This window comes from Schistocerca gregaria, chromosome 2, assembly GCF_023897955.1.
Source record: "Schistocerca gregaria isolate iqSchGreg1 chromosome 2, iqSchGreg1.2, whole genome shotgun sequence".
Lineage (NCBI taxonomy): Eukaryota > Metazoa > Arthropoda > Insecta > Orthoptera > Acrididae > Schistocerca > Schistocerca gregaria.
In genome coordinates, this window is record NC_064921.1 from 848,782,915 (window position 1) to 848,797,387 (window position 14,473).

Here is a 14,473-nt window from a genome sequence, read left to right on the forward strand (position 1 = left end):
GTGTGTTGTGCAATCTTTGTATGTGTTCTGTCATGGTTTTGACTCTTAACGTGTTCTGTTTTATTTTTTATCGACAATATGATGCTTACTGCATGTAGAAAAAGAAGAGATGTAGTGTGGTAGGAATATTTATGCTGTTTTGCATATTATAGAACCTATGTCTTGATCTTTGAAATCAATGCCATCTGGCACAAAGGTGATATATTATGGTCCTCAAGACTGCTATCTTCAGTCTGGCATCCAAAGTCTCAAAATAACATCTTTTGCAAATATTACTTAATGGCAATTGTGTATGAGATTGCATGTTTTCTTGTATTGCTCACTTACACGAGCTTCCTAAGCATATTTTAAGTACTTTTACCTCATATGTACTTCTTTTATTGTTGTTACTTTGGCCTCATTATTATATATTAGCTTTTCCAATTTGTATTTTGTGTAAATTTTGCCACAGTTACTTGATGATGATGAATCGAAACATGTCATAAATAAAGTTTTTAGCAATCAAGATGCATCCATGGAATTACTACATGCCAACTGTCCTGGACTGACACCTTACTGATGAAAACATGCAGTTAAGAAAGAGTAGTGATGAATTTATAATTTCTCAAGTGTTTTGTAGATATTTGTAAATAAACATAAAAATGCATTTCAGTTTCTTACCATACTCTGAGCCATGAGCAGTTCCATTAAACCTCAATGACTTCTCAGACTCACTGCCAGTGTCTGCATCATCTCCTGTGTCATTTCTAATCTCATTCTTTATTCGTAATTCCAATGGTGAGGGTGTGCTCATTTTATCCAAATCACTTCTCTGTTCATTTTGGGGCAATGAATCTTCAGCCACATTATTTTCATTTTGCATGCTGCAATTGATAGGCGAGGCCACTCTCTTTTCCTGCTGCAAAACAGTAATTCAAGAATTACACATTTTTAGTATTAATACGAAGTTATCATAATTCTGCACATTTTAGTACTTGATAAATAAACTCTCAACAATTAGACACACATATTAATAACTGTGTGTTTCTGGTGAAGGATGTATGTTAACATAAAACAGACAACTATATGGATAACAAAATTTGGGAAATTTAGAAATTAATTTCAAATACTAACAATTAATACTAAGTAACTCTGAAATAAAACGTCACATTTTAATCTGACAAAGTTACAAATAATGCACAATGTAATAGAGCTGAAGTTATTACTCCACCATGGTATTACTGCATTTGGCCTCCCATGGTCATTATCAGAAACATGCAATGACATTACAGTAAACAAATACAGAGGTGATTAAGGAACACACATCACACTTTGAATGCTTTCGGGACACGTGGTGTGCACTATTGGTGGCTCAGCATGTTCTCGTGAGATATCATGACAAAAACTCATGATAAGCCTGGAAGCACCCTCCTTCCAGATGTAATAATACAGGAGTCGACTAATACTTCTCAGTAGGATTGTGTTGTAGGACCGTCAGCTACTTATCTGTAGTACCCATTGTGCGTGTAGCTCAGAATCAAATTCGTTTCTAAAAATTCAGGTAAAATGTCACATTTCTAGCCATGATGGGGAATGTAACTTATTAAAAGAAAATTTGTTGCAGCTGCAGTGATTCATATAAATTATACCTGAAATGTGAAATTACCACATAATACATACCCCCCCCCCCCCCCCCCGAGGAAGGCAAAAATTTAAGCCGCCCCCCCCCCCCCTCAAACGAAGAAGAAGAAGAAGAAGAAGTCGTTTTTGTGAGCAATTTACATGAAAAGGAATTGCAAACTCCTACAGAATACAAATTATGTAATGGTTACCCTACACAGAATGCAATATTTAGGCTTTTCAATGAAATTTTGTTCAGATTTAGCTGTATAATTTACCACACACTGCAGAGATTTTCTGGAACCTTACAAATGCTTTGATTCTGTAAACCTTCATAAATAACCAGCACCTTGCAGAAATTAAAACTTGTCCAAAAATGTAGGGGGCTAACACTAAGCTAAGGTAAATATTTAGTAGAGTTCTACAACTGAAACATTATGAAAGGTCTACAGAAGTAATGCGTCATAACTAGGCAAAGAGGGTCAATACCTGTCAAAAATACAGGCTTCCTGTTCATGGGCCCCAAATCTATAACGCAACTAAAACAAAGGAAAGTACAAATGGAACACTGAAAAACGAATTAAATCTTTCAAATCAAATCTAAGACATATAGTGACCGGCAGCTCACAATTCCCTGCAACTGATAGTAAATGGTACAAACTCAATTACACTGCCAAATGGAATAGGCATACTAATCACATGGTCAAGAACGTAAATTCAGTATATTTCACACTGAAAGCTCATTCCCACTTAACTGTGTTTTCCCATCATCCACTGAACTATGAAGAACAATTCCACAAGAACTGGTTCTTTTATATGGGTAGCCAGTACTGATCAGAAGGTGAAATTTCTATACAGGATGAACACAAGCATGATCAAGAAAATTCCTGAGGTTGTTCAAGGTTATTTTCTGAGTATTTTTATTCAAGGGATCTGTGGTCTCCAATGGCTCATTACAGAACAAGAATGCAATTATGATTTATTCTGTTTGTTACATCAAATACCTTTGTGTCTGTGAAAATATCTCCACAACAGGAAGAAAAAAAAAAAGTGCTATGCAAGAGTGAAATGTACGAAACAGAATAGTGCTGTGCAGATGCAAAATTACTGTGGTGCAGTTGTCACTGTAATAGGCAAAATTCAGTTCAGTGTCAATGAGACAGTCCGTGAACCTATACAAAGGTGCATATTGGCCAATTCTTCACCTGTAAACCTATCCATATTGCTGTGTGTAACTGTCATTAACAACTAACATGCTGTAAAAGCAAATACAAACCAGAACCAAGAAGTACATAACGCAAGACAGAGTGAAGATTGAAGTGGGCATCTCCAGTAGAAGTACCATGAGCGAATGGAATAGTGTTGTTTCCAAGCTAGACAAACTGCATACTTTCAGCAATTGCACTGTTGTGCATCTATCTTCAGTGTAATACAGATACAAAGATTTAATGAGGTTAAGAAATCATATCAAGTGCAATTCCTATATAACCACCTACCAGAGATCATAGGTTCCCAGTGCAAAATATTCAGAAAATATTCTGTGAACAACATCCGAAATTTCTTTGCTGAGGTCTGCGTTCACCCTGTTTAATTGTTTATAGAAACACTTAAAACAGAAAATAATTACCCGAGCGTTCCCATCAACATATGCTGCAGTTTGCAGAGATCACATTTCCTGCTCAAAGTAAACGTACATTCACTGTTTTGGCAATACACGTTCATATCTCTGATCATCCCAAGGAGCAGCTTAATGTGAATAAAATTTTAAAGAATTGGGAGAAAAAATGAAAACAGTCAAATGTTACGTGAAATAATTTATCTAGATGTAATAAAAAAAGAGATTAGAGAACCATTTGATGTGCCTTTTAATGATGCTCAAAATCATGTACAGCAAATGAAGAGCCAATTAATAATTTAAAGTTCAATGTTAATTTAGAATTTTAAAGAGGACTAGAGGATATTTGTGTGGTGGATCACGCAGACCCTAGTATGCCATTGTGTGGCCTTGATATACTACTGCTATGTGAAGTCAAGCTGTAAAATATTTTATATGTTAAGATATGATTTGTATAGAGTATCACATGGTTAAATATTTTACCAACAGAATTATTACTGCTATGCAAATCACTCATTATAGCAGCAAAAATGCTTACCAATACCAACTGCTCTCTGATGAAGGTTGCAATTTTATTCTATATCTTTGGTTAAAAGTTTTTTTCTTTTTACAAACAGTGAGCAAAAATAATTTTGTTTGGTTAATTCGATAGCCCCTTTGTCCATTTTCTACTCTTTGTTTGACTATAAAAATTTGAAACAAAAGATCAACTTTGTAATTTCCAGAGAGTCTTTTTTTCGCTCTGATCAAACATTTGTCAACATATAAAACATCAAGTCAATGGAACCTTTTATGACCAAATTAGCTAGACCTGAAAAGATGAACTTTTCGACACTTCATTCACATAGCTAACAGTGGTAGCTGTTAATGAATTATTCAATTTTTTCCTCAATTACATTTTTCCTAATTAAGCTGCTTTCTTTCAAGCTTATTTTTTTTAACTAGATTTTTTTTGCTGGTCAATTTGGTGACCTATTTATCCATTTTCCATTCTTCGATTGCTTAGAAAATTTGGACAACGCTTCATCAAGTAATTTCTAGTAAGTCTGATTTTCAAGCCACTCACATATTTGACCAATAAAAAATTGCAAAGAATGATCTGTGCCCTCAACAACAATGAAATAATCAACAGTGCAACCAATTGTTACAACCCACAAAACTACCAATGAAAAACTGACTTGGAAAGAACACCCTACAGGTCTTCATTACAAACTCTGACTAATTTCTTACCTCCTCAGGACACTCATATTTGTCTTGGCAAAATTGTTGTTGGTAGAAAGTCTAGTTACACAATCATACATCAGCTATTGTTTTATACTACACTGCTTCTCTACAGGCTTAACTGTGCCATTATTTCAAAAGAAAACAATGGAAGACAGTGTATTAAACTGGCAAGTGGACCCCCACAAATCCTTTTTCTCTTAATATATTTCCAGCAAATGTAACTGCCAATGACAATAAGATAAAAGATCTGACCCTTACACACTTGACTGATTGCTGCTATCCTGAGCCACGTATGAGACACTTGGGTGAAAATACTGATTAACCAAGATACACACAACAGCTTCCCCATAACATATACAGCAATTCTCCAACCCCAGGCAGATTTGCATATCACAGTGCCTTATTTGGCAGTCCTACTGGAGGAGGTACTCGTTTTTTGCCTAAACTGGCTAAGCCAGTTTCCTCCCCCACACAAAAGTCAGCACCCAAGGTGAAAGAAGTAATGAATATGTGAGGAACAATTGGGTAGATGGCAGACTGAAACCCGCACTTTCGTATTTATAAAATAACTTACACACTTGGCCATAATAGCTTCCCAGTAAAGGCTTCAAGAGGTTTAGATACCCAAACTTCCCAAATTACCCTTCACAATGGTAAAAACAATGAAAATGTAATTGATAAATATTTACTACCAGCAATATATTACTTTTATGACAGTACTGTGTGCACAACTCACAGCAATGGCCATCACGTTTACAATATGTAATGTATGGCAACTCATAACACATTAATAAATCTTTTGATAGTAATAATAAAAGATATCCATGTTTACAAAAATTCCACAGGATAAGCTTCCTCAGCCTCAATGTGGCTGCTTAGTACATTGTATATAGTAGAGAAGATAGATTTGAAAACTTTCATTAAAAGCTACATTTCACCAAAAAATTCATTGTGTACCAATTGAAAAAAAAAAACTCTAGTATTAAGCTGACTGTACAATGGATCCATATTCAATACTGTGTACTCTAAGACAAGTTAAGTACTGTAGTGAATTTTGTCTGTAATAGACAACTAAACTGACAACCCATCCTTCAGAAAATAAATTACACACATTTCATACACCAAGTTGTTGTCTGGACTTAAGTGATTTATCTAAATACAAAAATACAAATTTAGTACCCTTTTACATACTGCTGTCGCCCGAGCAAGTTGTTCTGTGTAGCTCAAATACTGTTTTAAGATCACATCTGATTTTCTTGAGACTTCCCTGAAGTCATAGAGTACATCAAGTTTGTACACACAGCGGTGACATATAGACGGTGGCAATAGATCTCTGTCAGACACCTACAAATAATACACAACACCAATAAATCAAACACAAGAAGAATTAATTTATTTTCTTCAGAAAAAGAGACATGCAAAATGATCAAATGAAAGCTTTCCTGATAATGAAAATCAATATACAAATGCTTATATGAAACGCAATCATTACGTTCCATTTCGGAATGCTCTTATCACGAAACATAATCTTTCAACACCCATCTTTCTTACAGCCATGAAGACCTACTTAAAAACGAACTTATCACATTAAATTGTTTGTAAGGTAAGCAAAGGTATTTACAATACGAACCAATAATGATAAACACGTCATAATTTTCAGCGGAAAGTTACGCTGAGTTCCTTCATCGTCGAAAATAGACGATTTTACACCATCACACGATAAACAAAGACGACAGAGTTCATAGAATTTCGGCGGTAGGTTGCACATATTGAATATTATTGTCTCACAATTATATAAAATCTTGGTTAATTATGTCACAGTTACTGCATTTAAACATAAAGATCCACTCCCTCGTCTACCGCTGACAACCTTTGCGAACTTTTTTATCGCCAACAACACTCATTGTCGGAAAACAGGAGTACATCATATCACTGCTTCCTTTGAGTGTTGATGCTGAATGTTCGCCGATGGCCTGAAATGGGGAGAAATAATTCCTAGCAGTGACGGAAAGAATTATAATCTAAGAAATGGCTGTCAAAACGTAGCCTTCTAAATCAATATAATGCGTAGCAATATTAAACAATTTTTTAAAATTATTTCGAACATAAATTCACAAAGTTTTCTGTCTTGACAGTAAAATGCTTCGTGTGACGCAGACATAAATACATTGTTTCAGGAACTACTATGCGTCGACGACTGATATCTTTCGGGAAGTTAAGAAGTACACTGAATTACGTAGAATTCTGGTGACAGAGAGAAGAATTTCCGATGATTAATTTTGAAATGATGCACTACACTTACGCAATTGTGATAATATAAGAAATTAGGAACTGTGGCTTGCACTAATTGTAATAAAATTAATTCGTCAATAGTCGAAATCGACAAAATATTATCCGTTGTGCCTAGGAAGGATATTTCGGGTGAAAGAAATGTGATTGTGGAGTTCAGATAGAGGTTCAGTTTTGTGCTCACACATAGCTTTTCTTTAATAACCAAACCTCGTTGTAACGAATGGTTAAAAATTTGGCCAATTTATTTCTGGGTAATTTACCATATAAAATTGCTCGATAGAAATATTAGAATACATTTTCTCTTAAAAAATATAACACGGAAATTTAGTCATGACAGTCATCGCTGATTGACAGTCTTCAGTCTCCCAGTAACAAAATTTATTCGAAAGCAGAGCATACATTCCTCCAAACTAGAGGAACAAGTAACTAATAACTTTCCGCCAGGAAGTACTAGTGCGATTCCTTCACATAAGTGCTTATAATGTCTTTACAAAGATAAAACTCCTACGTAATCAAAATTAGTTGTAATCCGTTGTAAACACCTCAAAATAATAGAGTATACCGACAACTTATTCGAATAACAGTACTACATTTGAAAACAAAAACAACATTCATAAATGTAATATTACTGTAGAAGGAAAAATGCTACTGTCTAACGTTTAGCCTTGGTATGGAACAGAAAGAAGTGAATACGAAGAATTTCATGGGTAATAATATTAGCTTCACATATAATGTGAAATCGCATCTACTTAAAATCCCTGTTTAGAAGAACCTCTCAATGTGCAATAGTATAATATTTGTGTGTTGGTAGCTAATGAATTTAATTGTACTGAAAGGAAAATTCTCTTGTGAAAACTATAAAATTGTGGGACCAAATTGCTGACCAGTAGCAGCCCACATACTTTCAGGAGAAATGTTAGTACTATCAGTAGACACACAAAAGTACACAACTATCACAACATTTTGAACTAATAGTTAGTTCCTCAGTGAGTAGAGAGGGTAGATTGGGAACAGAAAAAAGAAGTGAGAGTCAATCGGACCCCAGGAAGAGAGGAACTCAGTGTTGCATCCCTCTTATCCTGGACCCAAGTGACCAGCCCTACCAGTGTAAGGTAGATGCTTGTCCTCAATACAGGTGGGCCCCTCTTATTTTGGGGTCTGAGTGACTTGCTCAGTATTTTCAGCTTTCCCCAACCTATCTCTCTCTTCTCACCAAGAAGGAACTAATAGTTCTGAAGGATAGGATAGTGTTGTAATTATCTGTCTAATGGTTGTATTAACCTATTAAGTCCCAAATTAATTTTTTTTAATCTGTATTTTTTATTCCTTAATTATAATGTACATAGTGTATGAACCACTAAAAGTACAAAAATAGCCAAAGAATATTTATACATGCTGATATAATGGCTGACCTCAAAATAGGGCACTGGGATCTAACAGTATCGTATACCATACTAAACTGTATTCAAGTCTTCATTATTTATTTCTTGTGAAATGGTACAAAACACTTCATACGCAGTGTTACACGGCTTTTAACACAATATATTTTTGGTTTCCCATTGCATTTAGCTCTTCCACATCTTCTTTGCATGCTTCTTTTGTCAATCAAATGACCAATTCCATCAAATCAGATATCTGGTATCACTCTCTACTGACGTATTCCATTGGACGTCCAATATTCGGTCTTCCAGTGTCCAATTTCAGGTATGTAACTGTTACAGCACGTCCTACCCTACCCTCTGGCTCCTACCCTTGCAACCGCCCCGGTGTAAAACCTGTCCTATGCACCCTCCCACCACCACCTACTCCAGTCCTGTAACCCGGAAGGTGTACACGATCAAAGGCAGAGCCACATGTGAAAGCACCCACGTCATTTACCAACTGACTTGCCTACACTGTGACGCTTTCTATGTGGGAATGACCAGCAACAAACTGTCCATTCGTATGAATGGACACAGGCCGACAGTGTTTGTTGGTAATGAGGATCACCCTGTGGCTAAACATGCCTTGGTGTACGGCCAGCACATCTTGGCACAGTGTTACACCATCCGAGTTATTTGGATACTTCCCACTAACACCAACCTGTCAGAACTCCGGAGATGGAAACTTGCCCTTCAGTATATCCTCTCTTCTCGACATCCGCCAGGCCTCAACCTCCGCTAATTTCAAGTTGCCGCCGCTTATACCTCACCTGTCTTTCAACAACTTCTTTGCTGCTGTACTTCCGCCTCGACTGACATCTCTGCCTGAACTCTTTGCCTTTACAAGTGTGTGTGTGTGTGTGTGTGTGTGTGTGTGTGTGTGTGTGTGTGTGTGTGTGTGTGTGCGTGTGCGTGCGTGTGCGCGAGAGTGTACACCTGTCCTTTTTTCCCCCTACGGTAAGTCTTTCCGCTCCCGGGATTGGAATGACTCCTTACCCTCTCCCTTAAAATCCACATCCTTTCATCTTTCCCTCTCCTTCCCTCTTTCCTGAAGAAGCAGCCGCCGGTTGCGAAAGCTCGAAATTCTGTGTGTGTGTTTGTGTGTTTTATTCATTGTGCCTATCTACCGGCGCTTTCCCGCTTGGTAAGTCTTGGAATCTTTGTTTTTAATATATTTTTCCCATGTGGAAGTTTCTTTCTATTATATATATCCTGCCCTTTGCACCCACCCACCACCACCTACTCCAGTCCTGTAACCCGGAAGGTGTACACGATCAAAGGCAGAGCCACGTGTGAAAGCACCCACGTGATTTACCAACTGACCTGCCTACACTGTGACACTTTCTATGTGGGAATGACCAGCAACAAACTGTCCATTCGCATGAATGGACACAGGCAGACAGTGTTTGTTGGTAATGTGGATCACAAATGACGTAGAACAGTAATAGTTGCAAATTAATAATTTATTGTGTATTTATAAATAAACATGTGCTCTGTCCTCAAAATAGGACACTGGTATGTAATGGGTTAAACACTTTCCCTCCAGGAAATAAGCACTAGCCAGAAATTCTGCCTCATAGTAAGAAATTAGCTTGGCTTGATGAGATACACCAAAAAATTGACATTATCGATTGAAACTATGCTGGCTCTTTGTTTTTATACCACTTATATCTGACAACTGTATTGAAAATATACAGATTTGTTTAGTCATTTCAGCATTTCTGTGGTATGCTCCTCCCACCTGAATCAAGTTGTAATCCCAAGAATTTAACCAGTCAGTCTCTTGAATCTTCTTATCATATTTCCCCCCCATGAACCATGGACCTTGCCGTTGGTGGGGAGGCTTGCGTGCCTCAGCGATACAGATAGCCGTACCGTAGGTGCAACCACAACGGAGTGGTATCTGTTGAGAGGCCAGACAAACGTGTGGTTCCTGAAGAGGTGCAGCAGCCTTTTCAGTAGTTGCAGAGGACAGTCTGTATGATTGACTGATCTGGCCTTGTAACATTAACCAAAACGGCCTTGCTGTGCTAGTACTGCGAACAGCTGAAAGCAAGGGGAAGCTACGGCCGTAATTTTTCCCGAGGGCATGCAGCTTTACTGTATGATTAAATGATGATGGCGTCCTCTTGGATAAAATATTCCGGAGGTAAAATAATCCCCCATTCGGATTTCCGGGCGGGGACTACTCAAGAGGATGTCACTATCAGCAGAAAGAAAACTGGCGTTCTACGGATCGGAGTGTGGAATGTCAGATCCCTTAATCGGGCAGGTAGGTTAGAAAATTTAAAAGGGGAAATGGATAGGTTAAAGTTAGATATAGTGGGAATTAGTGAAGTTTGGTAGCAGGAGGAACAAGACTTCTGGTCAGGTGACTACAGGGTTATAAACACAAAATCAAATAGGGGTAATGCAGGAGTAGGTTTAATAATGAATAGGAAAATAGGAATGCGGGTAAGCTACTACAAACAGCATAGTGAACGCATTATTGTGGCCAAGATAGATACGAAGCCCACACCTCCTACACTAGTACAAGTTTATATGCCAACTAGCTCTGCAGATGACGAAGAAATTGAAGAAATGTATGATGAAATAAAAGAAATTATTCAGATAGTGAAGGGAGATGAAAATTTAATAGTCATGGGTGACTGGAATTCAGTAGTATGAAAAGGGAGAGAAGGAAACGTAGTAGGTGATTATGGACTGGGACAAAGAAATGAAAGAGGAAGCCGCCTGGTAGAATTTTGCACAGAGCACAACTTAATAATAGGTAACACTTGGTTCAAGAATCATAAAAGAAGGGTGTACACATGGAAGAAGCCTGGAGATACTAAAAGGTATCAGATAGATTATATAATGGTAAGACAGAGATTTAGGAACCAGGTTTTAAATTGTAAGACATTTCCAGGGGCAGATGTGGACTCTGACCACAATCTATTGGTTATGACCTGTAGATTGAAACTGAAGAAACTGCAAAAAGGTGGGAATTTAAGGAGATGGGACCTGGATAAACTAAAAGAACCAGAGGTTGTACAGAGTTTCAGGGAGAGCATAAGGGAGCAATTGACAGGAATGGGGAAAAGAAATACAGTAGAAAATGAATGGGTAGCTTTGAGGGATGAAGTAGTGAAGGCAGCACAGGATCAAGTAGGTAAAAAGACGAGGGCTAGTAGAAATCCTTGGGTAACAGAAGAAATATTTAATTTAATTGATGAAAGGAGAAAATATAAAAATGCATTAAATGAAGCAGGCAAAAAGGAATACAAACGTCTCAAAAATGAGATCGACAGGAAGTGCAAAATGGCTAAGCAGGGATGGCTAGAGGACAAATGTAAGAATGTAGAGGCTTATCTCACTAGGGGTAAGATAGATACTGACTACAGGAAAATTAAAGAGACCTTTGGAGATAAGAGAACCACTTCCATGAACATCAAGAGCTCAGAGGGAAACCCAATTCTAAGCAAAGAAGGGAAAGCAGAAAGGTGGAAGGAGTATATAGAGGGTCTATACAGGGGTGATGTACTTGAGGACAATATTATGGAAATGGAAGAGGATGTAGATGAAGATGAAATGGGAGATACGATACTACGTGAAGAGTTTGACAGAGCACTGAAAGACCTGAGTCGAAACAAGGCCTTGGGAGTAGACAACATTCCATTGGAACTACTGACGGCCTTGGGAGAGCCAGTCCTGACAAAACTTTACCATCTGGTGAGCAAGATGTGTCGAACAGGCGAAATACCCTCAGACTTCAAGAAGAATATAATAATTCCAATCCCAAAGAAAGCAGGTGTTGACAGATGTGAAAATTACCGAACTATCAGTTTAATAAGTCACAGCTGCAAAATACTAATGCGAATTCTTTACAGACGAATGGAAAAACTGGTAGAAGCCGACCTCGGGGAAGATCAGTTTGGATTCCGTAGAAATGTTGGAACACGTGAGGCAATACTGACCCTACGACTTATCTTAGAAGCTAGATTAAGGAAGGGCAAACCTATGTATCTAGCATTTGTAGACTTAGAGAAAGCTTTTGACAATGTTGACTGGAATACTCTCTTTCAAATTCTAAAGGTGGCAGCGGTAAAATACAGGGAGCGACAGGCTATTTGCAATTTGTACAGAAACCAGATGGCAGTTATAAGAGTCGAGGGACATGAAAGGGAAGCAGTGGTTGGGAAGGGAGTGAGACAGGGTTGTAGCCTCACCCCGATTTATTCAATCTGTATATTGAGCAAGCAGTAAAGGAAACAAAATAAAATTTCGGAGTAGGTATTAAAGTCCATGGTGAAGAAATAAAAACTTTGAGGTTTGCCGATGACATTTTAATTCTGTCAGAGACAGCAAAGGACTTGGAAGAGCAGTTGAACGGAATGGACACTGTCTTGAAAGGAGGATACAAGATGAACATCAACAAAAGCAAAACGAGGATAATGGAATTTAGTCGAATTAAGTCAGGTGATGCTGAGGGAATTAGATTAGGAAATGATACACTTAAAGTAGTAAAGGAGTTTTGCTATTTGGGGAGCAATTTAACTGATGATGGTCGAAGTAGAGAGGATATAAAATGTAGACTGGCAAAGGCAAGGAAAGCGTTTCTGAAGAAGAGAAATTTGTTAACATCGAGTCTAGATTTAAGTGTCAGGAAGTCATTTCTGAAAGTATTTGTATGGAGTGTAGCCATGTATGGAAGTGAAACATGGACGATAAATAGTTTGGACAAGAAGAGAATAGAAGCTTTCGAAATGTGGTGCTACAGAAGAATGCTGAAGATTAGATGGGTAGATCACATAACTAATGAGGAAGTATTGAATAGGATTGGGGTGAAGAGGAGTTAGTGGCACAACTTGACCAGAAGAAGGGATCGGTTGGTAGGACATGTTCTAAGGCATCAAGGGATCACCAATTTAGTATTGGAGGGCAGCGTAGAGGGTAAAAATCGTAGAGGGAGACCAAGAGATGACTACACTAAGCAGATTCAGAAGGATGTGGGTTGCAGTGGGTTCTGGGAGATGAAGAATCTTGCACAGGATAGAGTAGCATGGAGAGCTGCATCATACCAGTCTCAGGACTGAAGACAACAACAACATCATTTTAGATATATAGTAGGAGGTAACTTCCTACAAATGCTGAACTGCATAGAACACGTCTTTTCAAAGTATAGGAACAAAGATGGGCCTGGAACAATTTCCTAATATGCAAGCAAAGTCCAATAACTAGTCATTCTAAAACTATACTTTCTTTGATTTTTTTTTCCAATGTTGGTATCGTATACATTGAGAACAAATGCAGCATCTAGTAATGTTGCTAACGTAAGTTTATTAACACACACGAAAAAATACGGGCTATATGATAGAATCTTTTAATAGTTTAACACACCTTTGTTTCCTGTTAAAATTGACACTGTTTAAATCATGAAACTGTTTATACTAATTACTTATTAAGTTCGCATTTGCAAACTCATACATTTGCAAGCTCAACATTAGAGTTAACCCATTGTTTTGTGTTAATGGTTTGATTGGTTGGTTGAAATACTTATACATCTGTTGATCAACATAAATTTTATCAACTACTGGTACAGTGTTTCTTATTACATTAACATATATATGTATTCTTACAATTTTTACCACTTGTTTGATTAGTACTACAATATTTATAATTCTGCTACAAAATGTTGCTTAATGTATGGGGTACTCATGAATATTAAATACTATCTGTAATGGTTCTAAATATTCATTTACAGTGTTACAATAAAGTTCACTTATACCTTCGATTTCCTTTGGCAGCCTGTTGTACAATTTTAGTAAAAATGTAAATGTCGTGTGACTAGGGACTCCTGGCGGGTAGACCGTTTGCCAGGTGCAAGTCTTGTGATTTGATGCCACTAAGGCGACTTGTGCATCGATGGGGATTGTTTTGTGGTACACAGGTAAATATTTTTTCTTGTGTGCTTTACAGCCCGGGAAATGTAGTCAATTGAGACTGTCAGAATTTCTAGCTTTTTGGATACATCAGTCTGTACTTTGGAGAGAGTCTGAATGTTCCCACCATTTGTTCCCCACAACGTGATTCCGTAATTGAGGACTGAATGTATATATCCAAAACAGGTTGCTTTGAACCTTTAAATATTGCATACTGGTGCAGATATTCACAAAGCATAACACACTGTGGATAGTCTCTTTGTCAAAGCTTTTTCATGTCCTGTCCATGTCAACTAACAGTTTGCATTCAACCCCAAGAGTTTTGTGTCCATTACACATTCTAATACATAATCATCAATCTTTAATCTAGAATCACTGTGTTTTTTATTCAACAGGAAGTT

General features: G+C 37.5%; 1 protein-coding gene across 3 annotated transcripts in view; it reads right to left on the reverse strand.

Annotated features, from left to right (window-relative positions):
* LOC126335212 (uncharacterized) overlaps positions 1–6,637 on the reverse strand; it is a 91,569-nt gene extending 84,932 nt beyond the window's left edge. Inside the window, exons 1-3 of one of the 3 annotated variants that reach the window (XM_049998230.1) lie at positions 6,069–6,637; positions 5,618–5,782; positions 661–898 (exon numbers count right to left, since the gene is read on the reverse strand). In XM_049998230.1, the coding sequence (XP_049854187.1) occupies positions 661–898; positions 5,618–5,782; positions 6,069–6,206 (541 nt within the window). In that variant the 5' untranslated portion in view covers positions 6,207–6,637. The remainder of the gene's footprint in view (positions 1–660; positions 899–5,617; positions 5,783–6,068) is intronic. The other 2 variants (XM_049998229.1, XM_049998228.1) reach the window with 2 other exon arrangements.
* Positions 6,638–14,473: the final 7,836 nt, after the last annotated feature.